At 33.6% G+C, this 24,443-nt stretch overlaps 1 protein-coding gene across 2 annotated transcripts in view; it reads right to left on the bottom strand.

Annotated features, from left to right (window-relative positions):
* NKAIN2 (sodium/potassium transporting ATPase interacting 2) overlaps positions 1 to 24,443 on the bottom strand; it is a 967,202-nt gene that overhangs the window by 434,476 nt on the left and 508,283 nt on the right. For both annotated transcript variants that reach the window (XM_055309568.1, XM_055309569.1), the window contains exon 3: positions 12,190 to 12,270. In XM_055309568.1, coding sequence (XP_055165543.1) covers positions 12,190 to 12,270 — 81 coding nt within the window. The remainder of the gene's footprint in view (positions 1 to 12,189; positions 12,271 to 24,443) is intronic.

The following is a 24,443-nucleotide window of genomic DNA, read 5'->3' as shown; positions in this document are numbered from 1 at the left end:
CCAATTAAGTTCTGCAACTATTTCAGGATTGAAAAAACCTACTTAATAGGAGATTATTCTAATATGGGCCAAGTATTCCAAAGTTTCTAAACAACTGTGCTGGTTTTAAACTTAAAAAAAATGTTTCTAAATATAAAGCCATAGGACTCACAATGCAAACATATTTTCATATTCTTACTTGCCATCTGTAAATAATAGACCTATAGAAACATGACTGTTTGGGGATAGAAAAAAAATCTTGCTTCAGGAGGATCTCTACAGACTAGGTTCTGGAGACCAACAGGGATGGCAATTGTGAGGACCATGTTTATATCTGCTTTCCTTTTATTTCAAGCAGGATGCTATCTTGGAATATTAATCTGTGTGCTTTTATTTTTGATATTTATCTTTTACAAACTTTCCCTAGTGAGTCACTGACATCCTCATTGCTTCAGAAAGAATTTTCATTGTTTTAGTAGCAATGAAAAAAGAAATAGCCACTGCTTGATTTTTTTATTTTTTCTTTTTTGACTTCCAAAAGACTTTCTCAAAGTCTCTATGAGAAATAAAGCTTTGAAACCAAAGTTTTTGATTTATAAGATACAATAAAAGATTACCAAAAAAGAAAATTAGGATAAGGCAGATTGTAAAGCGAACAGTTACGGCCACATTAGCCCAAACCTAAAAAAGAATGTACTGGGTATTGCTCAAGTAGTGGGAACAAGAGTGCCTTTGAATGCACAGCAGATCCTGAACAATGTGAATTGCAGCTTAATCAGCATTCTGAGGCTGACACATTGAACTTTGCTAGAAGTTCAGAGAATGGGGGGAGCCAAGTCATTACCCAGAGACTATTCTGCTACTCCAGGAAGATGCTCAACTTGTCTATTCTCATTTTTCTTTCTCTGGGAGGATCTTCTACTAACATTTTACATGTATAATGTCTGTGATATCACCCAGCTTCAAATAGCAATAAATAATGCTTGTTCATGTTCAAAACTTTGCTAATGCTCATGGGGACTCTTCTAGGTAGAAGGTCCTCCTTTCAATACCCATAATATTGTTAAGCCCCACAAAAAAAAAAAAAAAAGGATGGGATTCTTGATACCGATAGGGGGATTTGGAAGGAGAATCAGCAAGAGGGAAAGACATCAAATTAAGACAGTACAAAATAGTTAATTTACTACAGTCATAGAAACTGCATATTGCTGATCTAGTTCTAGTGGAAAGAGCAAGTGACTCAAGTATGAAAGGAAACAGCAGAATTTTGAAATGCTTTCTATTGTTTTAATCACAAGAGAAGAAAGCCAAACTCCAAATGGGAATTCTCAGATACGGCTGTAGTTGTAAATCAGAGCTGTACTGGATATACCATAGCTTCGTTACTCTGAGAATTGGTATCCTCAGCTTCTGTAAATCATTTATAATAATAAAAAGTATGCAAATAAAGTAAAATTAGAGGCATGGCTAGTCAGTTACATTATGGAAAAAGGTGTGTGGAGACTTCCTGGATAGTATTTTGCCACACAAAGGAAGGCCACATATGATTTGGGTATTAAAGGTTGAATTTAAGCATAAATTCTTCCCAGGGCTCTGGGTAACCTGATTTGTTTCTTTTTATACCTTGGTTAGAATAACTATCAAGTAACAAATTGGGTAGTCAATTTGCATGTGAACAAATATCAAGATCTACACTGGAATCTCTGCTTTAAAGGACAGCCAGAAAACCAGAACTCTGCTCTGTTTAAAGGTTCTGGATAATCTAAGTCTTACCAGTTAAAGTATGTTTAATGGACAAATACAAATGTCATCATGCAGTAGTTTATTAGAGACGAAATGACTCAGGCTTCACTCCAAGGGAATCAGAATCTGTACTTAAAAAAGATCTCCAGGTGATTCATATGATTCTTAATCTTGATAAGTGCTGATTTGGTGGCTAGTTGCTTGGATTGCTTTCCTTCGGCTTGCTACCACCAACCATTGAGTGCTGGGCCAGCCCTAGGAGATGTTGATTCCATTACCCATGCAATGGTAGAGTGGAAGAGAACACTTCTAGGAGCTTTATTTGGTGGAGCTAGACAGTTACTGAAATACACTCTATTAAGATTTGACTTCATTCCAGTAAGCACTGTTCATATGCCTATCATTTTCCTTGGTCCCGGGATGAATAAAACATAATCCCTACATTGAAGAAGGGAGAGTAAAGTAAACAGATACATAGAACATGCTGATATGAGCAACTTGTTGCATTTGCTTTATTTATTGTTTTAAATAGGCTTATTTATAAACATGTAAAATGCTCTTTAAAAATAAAAAAAATAAAAAAATACAATGCTCATAATTTATCCTATAATTCCTCACTATTATGGAGTAGCTCAGTGGCAGACATTCTCTTGAATAATGATGATGACATGGCCTTTAGGCAAATTGAAGTTTAGTAGGAGAGATGGAAATATACGTAAATACAGTGTGAAAACTTAATTCATAATTACTTATAAAGTTATACAGAGACATTTAGCATTTTTTCTTTATTCTTATTTACCTTATTACATTTTAGTTCAGTAACGTGTATGTCATTTGACAATCTCACCTATCTCCAATAAGCAATGTTACGCTGGCTCATACGATAGGAGGCATTCTCACTTTGCTCTTTGAAAGAATTTGCGTAAGATTGGTATTAGAACATTCTTTTTTTTTATTTTTTATTTTTTGTATTAGAACATTCTTAAATGTTTTTAAGAATTCACTAGTGAAGCCATGTGGACATAAAGAAAAAACCCACATGAAGTGCTGTTTTTTTTTTTTCCTCTTTGTTAAAATATTTGAATTAATGTTGCAATTTTTTGGGGGGGAGGGTGATTCAATTTTTTTAATGGATAAAATTGTTTAGGTATTAAATTTATTTCAAGTTGTATTTTCCAAGGAATTTGTCTTTTTCACCCTGACTGCCAAATATATTGGCTTAATTTTGCTCATAACATACACTATCTAATCTGTAGGGTCCTTTGTAATATTAGCAAAATATGTTGTTACTTATTTTTTCCTTTTATCTCTCTTGATAGCATTTTTAACAATTTTATTAATATTTTTAAAGAAACTAATTTGGCTTTATTGATTTTGTTTCTGTTACATGTACATTGAGCTATAGTTTCTTCATTATTTCAATCCTACTTTTGAGAGGTTTCATTTGCTGTCCCTTTACTAGTTTCTGGGTATGAAAGCTTAGATTATTAATTTTTTAACATTTTTTCTTTTCATATCTTTATGTAAGGCCAAATGTTTTCCTGTAAGCACTTCACATTTTCAGTTCAAAATATTTTATATTAGACTCTATTCAACCTATTGAGTTTATAGGTTATTTAGAAATGTATTGCTTAATGTCTAAGCAGTCACAGATTTTCTAGCTTAATTCCACACTGATTAGAGAATATCTGCTGGATAATTGTAAATATTTCTATGTTTTGACTTGACTATGTTTTGATCCATTTTATAATTGAATATTCTTTGTACCTTTGAAAATAATAGGCATCCTTTTACATGGGTAGGTGCAGTATTCTACATATGTTCATTAAGTTTGTTAATTGTGTAGATATTTTGTTCCTTTTGAATTTTGATCTCATTGATACATGCAGAGAGGAATATTAAAAATCTCCAATTGTGATTGTGAATATGACTATTTCTCCTTCAAATTCTGTCCATTTTTGCTTTATATTTTTTGTAGCCAGATTATTTTATTTAGGTAATACTGAATGTAATATTTTCATGTGGATTGACCTTTTTATCTTTACCTTTGTTTTTGTTGTTTTTTAAGATTTTATTTATTTACTCATGAGACACACACACACACACAGAGAGAGAGAGAGAGAGAGAGAGAGAGAGAGAGGCAGAGGCACAGGCAGAGGGAGAAGCAGGCTCCATGCAGGAAGCCTGACGTGGGACTCGATCCCAAGTCTCCAGGATCATGCCCTAGGCTGAAGGCAGGCACTAAACTGCTGAGCAACATCACTTTACCTGATATTAGAATTACATGATATTAAGTGTGTTTATATGGTATTTATGTTCTACTTTTTCTTAATTTTAAATTTAAATCCTTATATTTAAGATATATTTTATATATAACATAGTTGAGTTTTGTGTCCTTATCCAGACTGACAGTCTTAGTCTTTTAAGTGAAATATTTGATTTACATTTAATGTAATTATTGGTATATTTGACATTATAGCATCCATCTTGATATTTGTTTTCTTATTCACCTCCTTTTTTTTTTTGTTAGTTTTTCTCCTTTCTTAGATTCACTTGGATCAATTATTTCTATTATTTAATTTTTTTCAAATCTAATTGGTTTTTGGCAGTTATGTTTCTTTTAGTCATTATACCAGAAGCGATTAATCCTTGGGATATTATAATCTATTATAAATATTATCTTTACTATTACCTTGCTAATACTAGAAACTAAACTTTCACTCTTTCTAGCTTTTGTGTTCTTGTTGTCATGCATTTTAGTTCTATATCCATTTAAATTCCAAACGACTTTGCTATTATGATTTTGTACTTTTTTACTCACATATTTATCCTTTCCATTAACTTTTTCCATGAAATTCCACTTTTGTCTCTGGAACTTTTTTCCCCTTCCACTTGAAGAACCTCCTTTAGTATTTCGTTTTAGTTTTATTTAAAAAAATATTTAAATTCCAGTTAACATACAGTGTAATATTAGTTTCAGGTATATAATATAGTGATTCAACACTTCCGTATTAATACCCCATGCTCATCACAGCAAGGGCCCTCCTAGTATTTCTTTTAGTGCATGTTTGCTAATAGTGAATTATCTTAGATCTTGTTGCCTGAAAATACTTTTATTTTATCTTTATTGCTGAACAGTATTTTTGCAGGGAATGAAATTCTAGGTTGCCACTTTTAAAGTACTTTAAAGGTGTCATTCAATTGCCTTCTAGACTCATTGCCTTTGCCACAAGTTCAATTGTCAGTCGTTTTGTTGTTTCTTTAAAGGCAATGGGTCTTTCATCTTTGATGGCTTTTAAGATTTTCCTCTTTTATTTTTATTTTCAACAGTGATATCAGGCTATGCCTGAATGTGGTTTTCTTGATATTTACTACACTTGAGATCTGAAAGTCTTCTTGAGTCTGTGGGTTTATATATTTAATCAGTTTTGGAAAATTCGGTCATTGTCACTTCAGATATTGCTTCTGCCTAATTTTCTCTCTCTTCCCTTTCTGGAAATTCAGCATTTGTAGACAGAGCCTTTAGCAGAACCCTTTATTTTTTTTGACATTGTTTTTATTATTTTATTCTTTCCTTTTTGTGTTTGTTAACTCTGCTTTGGTTTGGATATTTACTATTACCCAATCCTTCAGTTCACCAAACTTGTCTTCCAATCTTTCAAGAACTCATACACTGAATGAATTCTTGCTTTCATTTATTATATTTTTCAGTTCTGGAATTTCCATTTGATTCTTTATATAGGTCTTGACTCTGTGAAGGTAAATTCTTCATCTTTAAATACATTATCTCTTTATATATAAATATATTATCTGTTAATAATAAACATATTACATTCTAATAATATATTAAATACATTATTTTCTTCAACATAATGGTTCTTTAAAGTCCTTACCAGGTAATTAAAATAGTTGCATATTGGTCTGTCTCAATTGTCTGTTTTTCTTCACCTTCATTAATGAGGTTCTCTCTTTTGGCATGTGTAGGAATTTTCAATTGCCTGATATCATGCACAAAAATAAACTGTAAAGACTAAGATAATGCTATCTTTATCTTGAGGTATTTCCTTTTTTCCTCAATAAGACAGATGAAGCAGTGGCTAATCAGCCTATTTTAATCAGGGACTATACCGAGTGGATCCTGGATATTAGTGGAAATGTTTGTGGTATGTAGCTCTCCTTTGCCCCTGGTTCACTCTACGGATTTCTCAACTATAAGCTCTTTTATTCTGTAGAGCCCCTCTCCTATCTTCCATCTCCATTCTGTAAGACTGCCCCCAATTTTTTACTCTGCTTTTAGTCTTCCTATATATGTTTTTTGCCTTACAGTCACCAATTCCCTAACAACAACAACAAAAATCAAAAACCAAAATCCAAAAAGCTGTCCATGTACTGGAGGACCTCTCCCTGAAATCTATCCTGATTTATATATAACCCAGGAGTCATCACATATGAGTTCAAAGTTTGGATTCTTAGCATCTTTCCCTAATCAGAACCAGTAAATATTCCCAGAGTACAGCATAATTAAGAAGTCAGTGGGGGCTCATTGGCTCAGTGGTTTGGTACCTGCCTTCGGTTCAGGGTGTGATCCTGGAGACCCGGGATCAAGTCCCACATCGGGCTCCCTGCATGGGGCCTGCTTCTCCCTCTGCCTGTGTCTCTGTCTTTCTGTCTCTCTGTCTCTCTGTGTTTCTATGAATGAATAAATAAAACCTTTAAAAAAAAGTCAGTTAATGTATTTGGGGTTACCTTTTCAGAATATCATTACTTCCCTCTACTTCTCTACTATTTGTGACTTGTCTGAAATTTATTACATATATATATATATATATATATGATGTATGTATATATCCATACAAGCACTATATATTTTTTTAAAAATCTATTCCTTGCTTCATATCAAAGTCAATCTATAAATATTTCTGTAGGTTCTCTCCACCAAATTATTTTTCCCTTTTTATTTGTTTTTCAAAATATAATTTGCCATTTATTTTCTTATTTGAATTAGATGTGAATTAGGAAAGTTGGATTCTCTGAGGATAATGAAAAATCCTCTTGGACATAGTGAATTTTATGTGACAATGGAATTGACATGACATCAACAGAAAGTTGGAGATGTGGTACTTTACCTTAGCAACAAGGTCAAAACTGAAGATATAAATCTGGTAGATATATGTGTAAATATGATAATTAAAATTATGATAGCAGATGGCATTTTCAAGTGAAAGAATGCAGACAGAGAAATAGAAAAATTCAAGGACTCTATTCCTCACTTTAGGGGTATTGGGGCAAAGTGGAAAAAGTAGGCAAAGAGAACTGAAGAAGTAAGAAAATAGTTAATTCAAGAAATATGATTAAAGAAAACAAGAGGGGCGAAGTAGTGATGGTTTTACCAATTTACAATATGTTGGTTTCTTTCTATTTGGGGGGCAAAATTACATTAAATTTAATTCTTGATGACAATAGGACATTTTTACTCTACATCCTAAAGCAAAATCTACTTTGGTGGTTGGGAAATGAAAAATTTTCCTATTACTTCAGTAATAATTAAGTGAAGTTTTATTATACTATGTACATTTTAGAGTAGGAAAAGCAAAATTAAAAAAAAAGTCCAATCAATTTTCTTCTTTCCATTTGTTAAATTTAGTCAAAAGTAAATTATCAGGGATCCCTGGGTGGCGAAGCAGTTTGGCGCCTGCCTTTGGCCCAGGGCACGATCCTGGAGACCTGGGATCGAATCCCACATCGGGCTCCCGGTGCATGGAGCCTGCTTCTCCCTCTGCCTGTGTCTCTGCCTCTCTCTCTCTCTCTCTGTGTGTGACTATCATAAATAAATAAAAAAAATTAAAAAAAAGTAAATTATCAGAGGTATTTTTTATTAATAATTTCATAGATATTTTTACCTCTTAAAAAGAGCACTAATTCAATTAAAAATAATTATAGAAGATTTCTCTCCATTCCATCTTTTTCTTTCTTTTGACTTTTTAAAAAAGTTTTTAACATGTATTTATTCATGAGAGACACAGAGGCAGAGACACAGGCAGAGGGAGAAGCAGGCTCCCTGCGGGAAGTCCAATGTGGGACTCGATCTCAGGACCCTGGGGTCACAACCTGAGTCAAAGTCTCAACCATTGAGCCACCCAGGTGCCCTACACAATATTTTTCTGTATGAAATTGTAAAAGCAAAGTTTGTTACAAGCACTGATTCCACTGAGCAGAAAATATCCAAATATCAGATACCTTCTTAAATGAATACTTCTTTATAAAAGGAATAAAACTGGGATTGTTGCAATAGTACTTTTTTTTTCTACATATAACTCACATTTGGTTTTAAGGATTTGTTTCCTGTTGCCTATAGTGTGTGGCAGGTTTTATCTTCTTCCTTTCTCTTATATTTGCAAGAGTGCAATTTTATTTTCCAAAGCTCAAATAGCCTACATTATTACATGGCTTTTTAATCTATCAAATTCTTAAAATGAAACTTATATCTAGATCTCAGAAGTGACTATCAAAATTATTAAAATACCACAGCTTTCTAGAAGTTGCTATTAAATGTGTTCATTCTGAAACATACACATCACTAGGTATAACTAATTGCTTTAGGCTATGTTTAACTAGATAAGCTTCTGATAATATAAGGAAGCCTGAGAGATACGTACCTGCATCCCAACTCTCAAAGGGTTAAACACAAATAAATTGGATTGCATTAAGTGTAATTCAAACCCTTGGCTAATCATTTATGCTCTGTAAGTTTATTTCTAAAGACAGAGGCATCATTCTCTAATGCTGCCCCATAAATTATGAAAATAAAAACCAAGAGCTCAAAATATTCATATAAATAAAAGTGTTAGAATATCATTTCGGGTTCAGAATAATTTACAACTGTAGCACAACCAATAAGACACAGATTTTTACAGATAACCGGAATACCACTATATATTTTCCCTGTGTGTTATTATTCAAAACTTATTTCATAAATTTTATTTTCCCAGGTGCTGAAGCTAATAGGTGAATTGCCATAATACATGTGTTTTCCTACTAACTGCTATACACTTTGACGTTAAAAATTACTGCAGAACAAATAGTAGATCTCCTTCCTTTTCAAAATAACTCAATTCACTTGATAGCTGAGATTAATTCCCATTTCTCTCTATTTGATATGTGAGCAGGAGATTCACAACTGCCCAGAATGATGCAATGCAACAATAAGATTATTTACACCAGGAGTTCACAAAACTATTAGTCTAATGTCAAAGTCACATTTAATGCTCAAAGACAATTGCCTAGGAAGTTAGCAGGCACTGGATTACAAACTAATCTTGAAAACTAGTCTTTGGGGATCCCTGGGTGGCGCAGCGGTTTGGTGCCTGCCTTTGGCCCAGGGCGCGATCCTGGAGACCCGGGATCGAATACCACGTCAGGCTCCCGGTGCATGGAGCCTGCTTCTCCCTCTGCCTGTGTCTCTGCCTCTCTCTTTCTCTCTGTGACTATCATAAATAAATAAAAATATTAAAAAAAAAAGAAAACTAGTCTTTGGATATTTAGTTATAACACTAGTATCTCAATCATTAATGTAAACAATGTAGAAATAATTATTATGCAATATAAATGTTATCATATTATGTAATGTTTTTACATTAATTCCCATTATTTTGTCAACTTCACTGAGACAAAATTTTTAAAAAGCTATTTCTCTAGTTGATTAGTTTTATTTTCCCTTACGTCCTATGAGAATAATAATTAAAATATACTCATTGATAGCTTAATAATAGTGTTGGGTTTACACAGAATTTTTGATGAACAAAATATATAACCAATACAACTATAGGTACCGAGGAACTGAAGATCAGACAGGTCAGTTCTGTGTATCATGTTATTGTGATTAAGCCATTTCATTACATATACTGGGTTGGTTAATGACTCTGATCTCTGGATCGCTCTTAAGTACATGGCATAGAGTTCTGCAGAAAAGACGCTGTGGAAAACGACAACACAAAATTCTGAACTCTTAACAGGTAATTAACGTTGTCTTAATATTTTACCACTTTTTACCACTTCTTACCTATTTTCATCATGAAGAAGTCACCTATTTACAAAATGTTTTATGGAAATAAACACACTTCGTTCACACCCATAAGGACTACAGAACTTCCTCCCTGATTCTATTTCTCAATATTTCTCCCTCGGCCTCAAACAAACTGGCCCACTCCTACGGTCAAACTATTTTTATTTATTTATTTTTTTTGGTGGAGTGAGGAAAAAACAGTTTATATTCTGTAATCGAAGTATTATCAACAGTTTCAGGAGTCCCATTTTTGAGTTTTCATATATCTGTACATTTTTCAATCACCATTGCTTCCTTCTGGCGCTGCATTACTTGAAGAATGTGAGGCAGTTGCAGCAGCTAAAGAATTAAATGGTATAAATACACCTTCCCCAACCCTTTGAGTAGGAAAGGGAGGAAAAAATCTGGTATAGAGAACTATATAACTTTGCCCTTTATGGTTTTCCTTTAGATTATTTGTTAAAAGGAAATTATTAAATTTTCATGTGCTCTGCAGAGTCCTGACTTGGTTTGTAAGATGAAGAGAAGGGAATATTAACTACTTCATTTCCAAGGGTTAGACACTAGCTGTCTGTGTGCATTAGAAGAATTCTTAGTCATTTGGGTTGCAACTGTCTTGAACTACAGTGTGTTAGGATGTGCCCTCACTGTGGATTTAATGCCCGTGTCTGAGGTCAGGAGATCACAAGCTTTATTCTGTGCCTGCAGTGATCACGTGGAACAGTGAGCTCAATTACAGAATATTTCTGCAGCCAGCCTGGCTCAAATCTCCCTCTCTCCTTCTTCACATATATATATATATGATTTACAAACTCTGATCTTCTAGATTATTTTACTCGACCAAGATATCTGAATACCTGCCTTTCAATTTTTAGGGTGATTGCTTAAAATCAAAATATCATTAAAAATCATTCTAGTATGGAATTTCTTTGAACAAAATGGATTATAGAGCAGCAGGGATATATAAATTGAGTAAGGGATTCAAGTCTTGGGAAGCAGGCATGCTTTTCCAGTACAGAGGAAATATAGGTTTTAAGCAGCTATCTTGTCTGCGTCCTTCCTACGGCCACCTGAACAATTTCTTTTCTTTGGTTACGGCATCTTCGGGAAAGGACTGCCTGCTGCCAAGAGTGTGGAGGACAATGCCTGGCAAGAATCACAGAAATGGCATCTACCAGTGCAGATTTTGCAGAAGGACACAGTGAGGACTTGCCCAAAATTTGATCATAAAAACACAAGTTCCAGAAGCTTTGGTTCTATCTCATGCCATAATGTTACCTCTTATTTTATCCTTTGTCATTTGCCATTCAACAAAATAATCACAATTATTTATACTTGATATAAAGCCACATCACAGTTAAATAATAAACATCCTTGAAAATGATGTCCTTTGTGAAGTATCTGTATGCTGGATTATATAAAGTGTATTACCATTACCCTCATGCCCCACTCCCCAAAATGTAAAGCCCTACAAGGATATTTCCTTGCAACTTTTTAGCTCTTTTAAACTTCTAAAGCAGGCTATCATCTCTAGGGTTTAAAAATGTCAACATCTTGGCAGGGTTTTTCTGCTCTAATAAGGAAAGTGTATAGAACATTTTAAAATCTGTCTTTAAAAGTTAATATGAAGAAGGACAAGTTCGTCACTGTCTCAAGTACCTTAAGCAGGATTTACCACCACTTTGAATGAATTATCTTATTTGGCTTATTTGCTGATAACCACATTCCAATAGAAGAAGGATGCTTGCTGGTTTTAGAGATCTAAAAACTACATTATTTCAATAGCAAAATCATTCATGTTAGAAATATAACAGTAATACACATAAACAAGAATACATAAACACACTCACATGAGGATAGCACAAAATAAAAAACCTATGTGAAAAAGTATTTTAAATCTTTCCTAGACTATTTTAGAATAAAAGGTTTATTTTATTTATTTATATATTTAACCACTTCCCTCTGGTAAGTATTTTATTCAACTTAAATCCATTAATGGTTTGAATGACTGCCTTACTATTTGGGTCCAAGCAGGAAAAACTTTCGGACAGTAATAAGCAGCATAGTAATTTCAAAAACCTTCAAGATTTTATCTCTGAAAAAAAATCCTATTCTGCTTCAGAAATGTCTCTCATCAGTCAATGTTTTAAAAGTACACAGCGTGGTCATTGTAATAACCATTACTTCACACTAGTTTTGCTTAAAATAATAAAAGTACATTTTTGTGACAAACTAAAACACATCTTTGATGGTAAAAAAGCAGAGATATAGATAAGGAGATTTTTCAATTTACCTTCATTCGAGGTGCATCTAAGTGACAAGACCAGGGTGAGAGTCTGGCTTATTTAGGAAAAGGCTTGTTAACACACTACTGATGACTCAGGCAAATCAGATGGCAGAATTACCTTTGAGAGGTCCCCAGCCTCCAAATAGAAGCAGATAACAAACACGTTCCAGGTAACCCAGAGGACTAGCCAAACAGCATACTGTAGAAAGGCAAGAGAGAAATAACATAAAATTAATTTTGGATCAGCTGAGTAAGATTTAAATAGAACTCCAACCTTTGAATACTCTAATCTTAAGATTAGTAGAAAATATTAGCTATTGTGTCTAAGGAACAGGTCGAGATGCACATTCTTCTCTGTTGACGTTTTTTCCTCACTGATACTCACTGTAGCCCAAACTTGATTAAGGCTTTTATACAAAAGCTACAGTAGACCACATTTATGCTTTAAGGGGGGCTGATTATGTTCTCCAGACATCTAACAAAATGGGATTCTTCAACAGATATATCAAATAAAAACCATCCAAAAGAGACTTGTATCTTCCTTTAGCAAAACCGACGCCATGCTTGATACTACACAACTTTTCTCCCAGTTATCTGGCATCATCTTCAAACCAGTCCCCATGCCTCAGTCCCATCTAAGCAGCCTTATCTCTTTGCTGTCTTCCTTTCCTTTCTCTCTTCACCTTCTTTTACTCTCTCGTGATCTCCCCTTATAGTGATCATGGAGTCATTATCTCTGATTTTACAAGGTTTGCTATTCAGTGTGTTTTTGTCACTGATGACACATTTTTCTTACCAAGTTATATTTATGGGCATTTGTTCAACTAAATGTATTAAGCATCTAGAGGGCAACAAGCCAGAAGGACACTGGGGATACAAAGACCAATGATAAATTCTCCCTGAATTCAAGTCAAGTGATGGAGACAGATAAGAAAAGAGAGGATTATTCTATAAGAATCACAAAAAGATGTATAGTCTGATCACAAGGAAGGAAGATGGGAGAAGTATATAAACTATCCCGAGGGGGGAAAAAAGTCCTGCAAAGACTAACAGAAGAGATAAAACACCTTCCACAGAGGTGAAACAAGCTAATTTGTAGACTTGACCAAATCAAAGTGTGGAGGTTAGAGGGGCTCTGATGGAAAGTGCTGAAAACAAAGAAAACATCAGGTGTGAACTACAAAATAAGACTAGAGTGTATCATGTCATTTCTCTGCAAAATAAATACCAAGGGCTCCCGTCCTTTACATGGGACAAACCAAAATTTTTCTTTAATAGTTCAATAACCTCCATGCTCTTGGATCTTGTACATGTTATTTTTTCAGATACATGTTTCAGTTCATATCTTAGGTCATTATAGATCACAGACGTATCCGATTACTTGCTGTTCAGCAGACACGGAAAGCTATTTCTCACTTCTGTGCTATTTTGTATATTATTCCTCTATTCTTTAATATTCTTTTTCCTCCCTAGGTACTCCTTTTTCCACAAATAAATATTCTGTTTTTCACCAAGGCTCAAGTTAAATATCAACTCCTGAGTGATAATCATCCAAAGATGAATTGGGCCAACGAGTGGTGCTTAGTGCTCCAATGAGATCTTGCTCGCCTAAATTTCATTCCAAATGTCTAATTGCAGATGCAAATCTAATTATTTGCACATTTTCCTCCAAGGCCCGATGACAAGTGCCTTGAGAAAAGGGGCTTTTTGAAATATATGTTTATATCTTTAAGTTGTTAACTTTGTACAAAACAGGATTCAGATAATATTCTGCAAATCAATGAATGAATGAGGAATAATACAGGGAAGATTGTACTATTTTCAGATGGAAGATGCATGCTCTTGTCCCAGACCTGATTTTTATGAGAAGACTATGATCACATATGGAGTGTGAGGAGTAAGGGTTCTACATGGTGAGTTTATGTAATAACACATAGTGACTTAGCTGTTTTCCAGGTGATGGATTTACCTTACTGCTGAGTATGTATGTTCCTCGGTGAGAATAAAGTAAGAGTAATAAACTAAATGGTCCAAGACAAAAGAAGAAGTTTGAGACTCTGTATGAGGTGAGGTCTGGGGACTGGAAACAGGGTCAGAACACTAAACAGGCTGCAGCAAGGAATGTTACTTCTAAAACAGAGATTCAATGAATATTTAAGTTTGCTCAGTACTGCAAAGCATATATTTACCTTACAATTCCAAGAACCTAAAAACCTAGACTTATTTGACTCTCTGACAGATCTGGATCTACATTTTATTTATTTATTTATTTTACTTTATTTATTTATTTATTTATTTATTTATTTATTTATTTAGGATCTAAGTTTTAGAACTATACTGCAGTGTTGGGTCATAATTTATAAGTAACAGGCTAAAAAACACTAAATGTGTTTATAGTTTCCTGTGACTTCCTTTAAGTGACTATAAAAAGAATAAAAGTGGGGCACCCAGGTGGCTCAGTGGTTGAGCGTCTGCCTTTGGCTCAGGGTGTGATCCCGGGGTCCTGGGATTGAGTCCCACATTGGGCTCCCTGCAGGGAGCCTGCTTCTCCCTCTGCCTGTGTCTCTGTCTCTCTCTCTCTCTGGTATCATGAATAAATAAATGAAATCTTTAAAAATTAAATAAAAAGAAATGAAAAGAATTGGGATCCCTGGGTGGCGCAGCAGTTTGGCGCCTGGCTTTGGCCCAGGGCGCGATCCTGGAGACCCGGGATCGAATCCCACGTCGGGCTCCCAGTGCATGGAGCCTGCTTCTCCCTCTGCCTGTGTCTCTGCCTATGTCTCTGCCTCTCTCTCTCTCTGACTATCATAAAAAATAAATAAATAAAATAAATATAAAAAAAAGAAATGAAAAGAATAAAAGTGACTGAGTGACTTTGTTCATGGTGGCACACTTTTCCCACCTTATTTATGAGGGGAAGCAAAATAAGGACTAGTTTCTAAAAGCCAATATAGCAGAATAAGTAAAATATCTGGTAAGTAATGATGAAACAATTTGTAAGATATATATATATATATATATATATATATAATGTATATATAAAATATATATTTATTTTAAAATATATATTTTTATATTATATATATATTATATAAAATATTTCTGAAAAAAAACCTCAATGGTAGACCTATATCCTGATGGGGCACTAAGGAATATCAATATTGTAGCTTTTCAGCTTCCAAATCAAAATCATATTTTAAGCTCCTTAAATGTTGAAAAGGTCATCTGCATCTGTGAGGTATATATGTCACAAGCATTATTTCAATATTACATGTTGAATATATAATAAGAATTTGGACATCACTTACACTTACTTAGCTTAACGTGCATGCGTAGATCTAAATTATGCCTCGCTTTGTTAAAAAAATTCGGCTGAAAAATTTATGCTTCAGTCACCAAAATTAATAACTTTATAAAGGACAGAAAAGATCATGGGTCACAAGCATATGAATAGCACAGAGAGATGAAGAACACGGGACCTGGAGGGAGGCTCTGTGGCTATTTTCATGCCAGATGGTCTCATTACACTTTAGTTACCTCAAATGTAAAATAGCCTTAGTAAGAGGAGCAAACACACATAGTTTATATAAAGACGGAATAACAGAGTGCTGGAAAACAGTCAATATTTGAGTTCTTAACTAGATGTTGCCATTTTATTATGATTATATCACCACTTCTTGTTTAAATAATATGGCAGTAATCGCCATTTTTTATCCCCTTATGATACTAACAATACACTCTTCACGTTAATGTAAAACATTCTCCAAATTGAACTTGCAATCTAGACCTGTTTTCCTGAGTGCTATATATTCTTCTCCAGGATGTTCTTTTTTTTTTTTTTAAGATTTTTTTATTTATTTATTCATCAGAAAGAGAGAGAGAGGCAGACACACAGGCAGAGGGAGAAGCAGGCTCCATGCAGGGAGCCTGATGTGGGACTTGATCCTGGGTGTCCAGGATCACACCCTGGGCTGAAGGCAGCACTAAACCACTGAGCTACCGTGGCTGCCCTGGATGTTCTTTTTTTGATACACGAATGCCAATACTGATAGACCAATGGCATTTTATGAAATCTTGCTTCATATCATGTCATGACTATAATTTATTATTTCTGACTTCCCACCCTGCATATTTATAAAGCATTCTATGTCTTGTTTTATGAGCCATTTTTTTAAAAAAACTATTTATTAGTAATAACTTTTTGAAAGATTTATTTATTTATTTATTTGAGAGAGAGAGAGAGAGAGAGAGAGAGAAAGTGTGTGTGGTGAGGAGCAGAGGGAGAGGGAGAGATAGGGAATCTCAAGCAGACTCCCTGCTGAGCATGGAATCCTACATGGAACTCCATCCCATGACCCTGAGATGATGACATTAGTCAAAATCAAGAGTTGGATACTTAACCTACTGAGCCACCCAGGCACTCCCTTTGTTCCTTTTATCTCTTTTCTCCCAGAGTAATTTGGAAAGATAGGTCCAGAAGGAACATAACAAATATACTTTCCATATCTTTGCATTTACGTTCATTATTTTCATTCCATCCTATACTTCGTTACAAACTAGTTGACTTCACAGTGGACTCTACATCATTAAAGATTTACAAAAGAGAATAACTGCCTGTAGTGGTGAGACACCTTTAATAAACACAGAAACCCATACTATGCTATTGGCGGGGCGGGGGGAGGGGGGGGAAATCCCTGCATTTTCCCAAAGCAAGGCTTTATCTCATTTAACTCATTAACTTTCTCTCATTTGACTCCTAACTGCTTTTTTTCATTCTTCTCTTTTATTTTTTATACCTCCTTCTCTCATTTTAGTAGCTGGCATTTGCCTAAATCAAATCATCTTCAATTGAATTTTGCCTTGTTTCTTAAATATAGATTTTTTGGCATTCCCTTGTAAATCTGGTCTATGAGTGATTTTTGTCAATTAAATCCTATCTTTCACATTGTTCTTAAAATTACTCATCATATTTATTTAAGAGTATAAATATCTGTACTAACTTCTTCCCAGTTGCTATAGCTACAGTTGATGTGATATAATTGACAATTGCTCAGTTTGAATATAATTGAAAACGATGTCCTGCCCAGAAGAGATAACCTAACAGGATAACAAAGTATCACACTTGCCAGATATCACCTTCCTTATAGTTATCTGCCATAAAATTAATTTTTCTTTAGTCTCTCCCTTTTATGTGGGAAAGTTATCTAGTATTTTATGTTTCAAGTAAAAAAAACAAAACAAAAACCCAACAACTATGAGAGAACTGTGGTGATAGAAAAATCCCATTGTATGATGAAATTCATTCTTCAAGGGCTGATTTCTGTAGCACTAAATGACCATTTGAGAGGCTGATTTAACGTGAGTCTCCAGCTAAATGGTAAAAATTATCAGCTAAAAAGTAATTGAATCATCATGGTTTCCCTGTTGTATTTGTGGCTCTAATGATGAAATCAAATTAGCTGCATAAGATAAAAATTAGTTAAGGCTGTCAATCACAATAGGCCAAAATATTGGCCAGATCCAGAGACACGGTGCCATTATATGCCATGGTTACATAATAATTAGAAAGACAGAGCCTCAGACTAGAACGCTGGTAAACTTTTTATTGGAATATAATGAGTCACACCTTAATGATACTGCCACTGCTTTTCTACCTCTCTCTCTTACAATAAACCTTTCCAATTAAAGTATATTTTTGAATTATAAAGTATATTTAACACACACAAAGCATATGATTTTTAGTACTAGTTTCTCAGGTTTTCATGTACACACACAGATAAAACTTTTTCACACTTATTTGAATTATATTCAGATTATGAATTATTTTGAGGAAAACTGGAATCTTTATGGCACTGTATTTGCAAAATAACTTATTGTACAAAAACTCTGGAAAGGAGAAGCTATTAAGACAAACAGATTTTTGTACTTTCTCAGTATGAAATGATTCTAAAATCAATTTCTGGAAAAAAAGTTTCCCATTAAAGCAAGCATTCCTTTAAAAAGGAGGTTTAAATTTACGATTTATCTGGCTTTCTAATTTCTTATTTCTCTTTCTTGTATGTCTGGGGAGAGTAGACATATTGGAATAATATATTAGCAGATAATATTCCAGTTTTTCAAAGAAACATTTCTATGTTTATTTAAGCTTTTTTTTTTGATACTAGAAGCTTTCTCATGCAAAATGTTATTGGGTGAAATATTGAATAATAACTACATTCTAATTATGTAATTCATTCTAATACATTTCTAATTATGTTTCACTATCACTTATACTTTTTAAAATGTTATGCATTTAAATAATTTTGTTTGGACCTTGGAAGAGCATCTTTCTTGCAAACTATTTCATTGTTTTATTTCTTCCCTCTCCCTTCCTCCCTCTAACATATTTAGGTGACAGTTGGATTGTAAACTACATAGGGCAGAGACTAGATTTTTTGTTTACCACAAAAACAGCTGGGATAGTAGATAGATGATAGATAGATAGATAGATAGATAGATAGATAGATAGATAGATAGATGAGAGGAGGGACGGGGAGAGAAAATGCTCACACAAACATATGTAATATATATGAGTGGACTAAATTATATTAGTGACTTTCTTTTAAAAATGACAGTTTAGAAAACTATTATTCAGTAAAGGTCAGAAGATGAAAGAGGGTAATGCAGTTCAATCACTGGCCACATGATGCTCTAAATGGCTAATTAGAAAAGGAGTTGGGTCAATCAGTTCACATTTATTAAGTACCAGCTGGATGCAACTGTCTATAACAGATGTTGTAAAGAAACATTACAAGGATATAACTAAGTCAATCCCCTAAAATGATTTTTATTTATCACTGATATGCAATTGATACAATCTATAGGAATGGTTTCAGGAATGATTACCTTTAGCAGAAAGCAAAACTACCGGCTTACCAACATTACTGACATGGTGCTGCTACCATAAGAGGAATAATGTAATCCATTTTAGTAAACTGTGTTAGAAGCATCCTTAAGAAGCATTGTATTAGTAAATCATACCTTAAAAGCAACTCCTTTAAGCAAGGATTTAGAATTATTAATGATCAAGTGTTTTAATAATATAAATGTATACTCATAAAACAAATATCCTTGGTCAAAATGGTTGGACTATGTTCATCTTTTGTTCAAAGTTAATTACATTTTAGCCTAATTTTATCATCTTCAACAGCAATATCACTTAATCTTCTCAGGCATTCTCATATCAATTTCTCATCCATTGTTATGATAAGAAAAGAACAAAGTGGCCCACAGAAAGGAGCTTATTTCCTAGTTCTTGATCATTTTATGACCACGCACAGGCTGCTTTATGATTTAAATTCCATCTCCTAACTCAAAAATCCTGTTATATCTATGCCATGCTATAAAAACTTGTCCCTTAAGAGAAATACCTACGTAAAAATACAGTTATTGCAACTTCTAGTTTGACCAGGGATGAAGGCTCTGATTAGTTAATTAGCCAGAACTGGATAGAAATCCAATTCTACTCATACGTCACGTTGTAGATCATAAAGGAAGACAGATTTTTGCATCTTTCACTAATGCTGCTATCATATGATTAAACTTACTTGTAGTTTTATATTTACTTAAAGACTGAATAAGTTCATTTTAAAGTAAGATTTATTTTGCTTTTCTCCCAATTACAGACATTTCTTATTGTATAAAATATTTAATATTTTGACTATCAAAAAGAGACATTTGGAAAATATCATACTTAGACATAATCACTGGTATCACATGTGTGTTTAAATTAAATAGGAATATTGCTTTATATTGTTATCTGATTTTTCCCCGCTTGATTAAAAAGTCACCTTAAGTATTCTGAAATATACATGTCAATTCAATGATAAACTATTAATTATTGGGGGCACCTGGGTGGCTCAATGGTTGAGTGTCTGCCTTTGGCTCAGGGCGTGATCCTGGGTTCCTGGGATTGAGTGCCTCATCAGGTTCCCTGCATGGAGCCTGCTTCTCCCTCTGCCTGTGTCTCTGCCTCTCTCTCTGTGTCTCATGAATAAATAAATAAAATCTTAAAAAAATAAATAAAAATGATTTTGTGTATTTATTCAACTAATTATTAATTTTTTTGTGCTTCTCTTGTTCTATTTTGATCAATTCCTATAAATTTGGATTTTCCTTAAAATGTTTAGTTTGACATATTAAAATATACATGAAAATATTTTGCTTACACAGACTATTTCTAAGACAGACTATAAATGTTAGAATGTCCAATGGGCATTATTTTAATGAACATATAAAAATGGCAATTAAATTTTATGAAACTCCAAATAAAAGCAGTATCCCAAAGGTATTCTATTCTTCTTGAAGCATAAGTAGAAAATAATTCTCTTTGAAAAAAAATAATATTCATTTAGCACGAAGACATCCATATATGACAAATTTTAGCTCATTGAAAATATTTCATACAGAGATATTTACAGCTCTATAACCCTAAAGCTAGAATTTCTTTGAAACAATTTTTGATATGAAATAAAAACAAATCACGCTATATATTGATGTATGCAAATGAGAGATTTGAACAGCTAATATAACATAAAAACTAGAGAGAAAATCCCAATCTACAGTTTTAAAATCTGAAATTTATACAGTTTAAGAATCAAACAGTGATTTTATTCAATGATATTTGTTTGTCAAGCAGGGTTTTAGGATGCTGACATTTAATACATAGATTATAAAGTGAGAACTGATGTGAGAAGAATCTCACCTCAAACTATTAAAAAGGCAATTTTTGTTTTCTTGTACATAATCATCACCACTTGTGCTTAAAAGTGAAATAAAAAACAGTATTTTTGCTACTCAGTAAATAATTAAAAAGTCAAATATACTGGCCTCATTGATTTTGGAAATCATAGTTAATGCTAGTAAGAGTGGTTTACCCTGTGGTGACGTTTCTTGGACTAGCCCAATAATACTTAAAGTGTATGAAACTGCCTCTAGGTCTGGTGTTCTGGTATTTGAAGATCAAGTCAAGATGATATTATAATGTATTTTAAAAAACTAATATCGTGTGAATTTGAAAATTTTTATACCATACATATAACATTGTCTTTATTTCATTAGTTTGCTATTCCTCTGCTCCCCACATATAAGATGGTAGACTGAGAAATGGCCCTCGCAAAGGCATTGATATCTTAATCTCTGGAACCCATTAATATCATTTTATGTAGCCAACAATGATGGAAGGAAGGGAGGAAGGGAAGGAAGGAGGAAGGAAGGAAGAAAAAGAAAATAAAAGTCTTTGCAGATGTTATTAAAAGTTTTTAAATGGGGAGACTATCTTGGATTATCTAGGTGGCACCAATGTAATCATATATATATATATATATATATATATATATATATATATATATCCTTATAAGTGGGAGGCAGATGGATAATTTACACAGGAAAACAAATGGACAATGTGAATAGAATAGAATGAGGTTTGAAGGTGTTGGCCTTGAAGACTGTAGTGATGTGTCCACAAGCCAAAACATCTTAGCAGCTAGCAGAAGCTGGAAGAAGCAAGCAAGCTCCTCTGGAGCCTCTAGAGGTAATGTGAGCTCTGATTTTGGCTCAGTTATACTGATTTCAGACTTTTGGATTCCAGAACTAAAAGAGCATAAATTTCTGCTGTTTTAAGCCACCACATTTGTGGTAATTTGTTACAGAAACCACAGAAAACCAATATATCCACCCAACTCTTCTGTTCTCCAAAATCACTCTGTCAATGAAATGTCACCCTGGAGATTATGCCTAATACTTGTGGACATGTCCAATTACCTTCAAAATTGAGGTCCACTCCCTTTGGGCAATTATATCACAGCTTCACAATCTGTCCATTGCTAATGTTTGAATAATATACAACAGAAATTTTTTTTTGAATTTTTATGCCTTATGTAATTGCTGTGAAAATCTATAATAGAAAATGAGGTACTCTTGTTTTATATGAGCCTCAACCGGTTCTCAGTGTATTTTCAATATTCTAACAATACAAGGCTGTTTTATTGTTTTCAGAATGTATTTTATAAAGTTCCAGGATGCAGAGATCAATAAATTTAGAGTCCTGAATATTACCAGAGGTGTGAAAAATGACAAAATGAGTTAAGTACCTGGAAAATATATAATTTCAAGTAATGTTTTATTGTGACTAACTTTGAAGGGAATAAAGGGGAAAGGAAATGATAAACATTATCAATATAATAGGCTGGTATTTTTTTTTTTTAGTTGGGAAAATGGATCACATGATACTAAAAATATTAAGAATTCTAATAAACAAAATAGCAGTCCTAAATTTATCAATTATCATTGTCGCCTTGGAAATTTAGAGAGGTGTTAAATTGCTGATTACTTAATATTTGTCAGCCCAGTATTTATATACAGATATTCTTCTGTAACACTTTTTAGCCAATATTTTAACTCAGTAAATACTATGACATCTGTCCCAGTGGGTAAGTGGAAAGCATTATTTTAGGTATATTCTTAAGAGAATTTTGGCCACTTTGATGTATGTGTGACTAATTCACCAATGTATCTTATGATGCCTAAGAACATTGACTTGTCTTTTCTTATGACAAATAATTAATTTAAAGAAGATGTACTTTACCCACGTATTGAATTATAGATTTTAAACTGTGCTTCTTGGAAGAATTCATGGCACATATGGACAATGATACTGTTTATAATGCACTCTAATATAAATAAAAGCCATAGTTTGCTGATGAAATGATTGATTCAGGGACTTTGGCCACCCTGGGTTCTTGAAGGACTCAACATGCCAACACATTTGCAATCTATTAGCTGTGACACTACGGGAAGTTCTGCTCAGAAAAAACACACATAATCCACAATTCTATTTAAAAAGATACATTTGCTTGTGTATCAAAAATAAAGTCTGGCCTGTCCGACCTAATAAGTAGGATAGCTAGTTCTGCATAAGTCTTTATATTCTATATAGTCACCTAAAGGATATTTTGGAGTATCACAGAGCTGACCCAATTAATTGTGTGATAATTATAGCTAACAAATCAAAGAGGCAATGTTCTTTGCATTAATGGCCAAACCTACATATAATATGTATTGCTCCTACATTATTCTCAACTAGGTGCTTGATACTTTTGAGATTGTAAATATTTGTTTGATGTTTGAAGAGTGAAGTTCCAAATTTATATATGTTAATAATGAATTAAAACTATGGAGTGTTTTTCCCATTTTAGAAGTTCTTTTTCTTTCCTTTCCTTTCCTTTCCTTTCCTTTCCTTCCTTCTTTCTTTTTTTTTTTTTTTTTTTAATTTGCTAAAGAACTTTTCCTTTACTATCTCAAAGGCAGGGCTTAAATCCATTACCAACAGGATTATGTTGGTAAGATGGATAAAAATTAAAGCAAAATGAAAACCAACTCTTTCAATCAGGAATACTTTTGGCTGCAAGTAACACAGTGAACTAGAGAAGGTTTAAATACAAGGGTTTTTAAAAAATCTTTCCTCATATGAAGTCTGGAAGTGGGCTGCTGTTGGCTCAGTGGCTCAGAGCTGCTGTGGTTGTAGATTCATACGGCTGGAATTTCTTTCAAATCCTCACACGGTAATACACTCTGCAAGCAGAAAGGTGCTGGGCAGAAAAGGTCCCTTCCTTCTGCAACACTTTATTCTTTTAGGAAGAAGAGTTTTTCCCAGAGGCACTAAGTGGACTTCCTTACACCTCACTAGCTGGAACTGTGTCATATGCCTGTTGTGAATATAATCACTGGCAAAGAAGATGGAAATAATTATGTTTGTAACCAACTGTAATTCATCCCCCCAAACACACACCTGTGAGAAGATTAGACCTCCCCGAGAGCTTTGCTGGCTATTTAAATATCTGAACAAAATTGGGATTCTTCTGGCAGAGAAGAATAAGAGAACAGAACTGTCTGCCACTGAAACTTATGCACATGTTTTGTTTTTTTTATATGCAAAAGTGAATCATCGCTATTTTATATTTTTTATGAGTCTCTTGTTTTCTAGAGAAATACCTAATCCTTTGTTTCAGTAAGACTATAGAAACTCAACTAAATAGAAGTGCAACTTAATATTACAACCAAAGTAAGTAAAAGTAAGTAAAAAAAAAAAAAATCAGACTATCCATAGAGGAAAAACATGAATTAGATGAAGTGTCTTACAAACCATTTTCTAGATGAAGAACATACATAGAGGAAAAATACTGTACTTAGTGTTAGATTTCTCATTGGAAATGCAGAACATCTGTTCTTGAGAAAGAAGAAAAAATGTTATGGAGAATATTAAAAATACTAAAATAAAGAAAAGAGGAACTTTTAAAGAGTCATATGTAAAAAGTTAATGACATTTTCAAAATT

Source organism: Nyctereutes procyonoides, unplaced genomic scaffold, assembly GCF_905146905.1.
Source record: "Nyctereutes procyonoides isolate TBG_1078 unplaced genomic scaffold, NYPRO_anot_genome, whole genome shotgun sequence".
Taxonomy (NCBI): Eukaryota; Metazoa; Chordata; class Mammalia; order Carnivora; family Canidae; genus Nyctereutes; species Nyctereutes procyonoides.
This window is presented reverse-complemented; position numbering and strand designations above follow the sequence as displayed.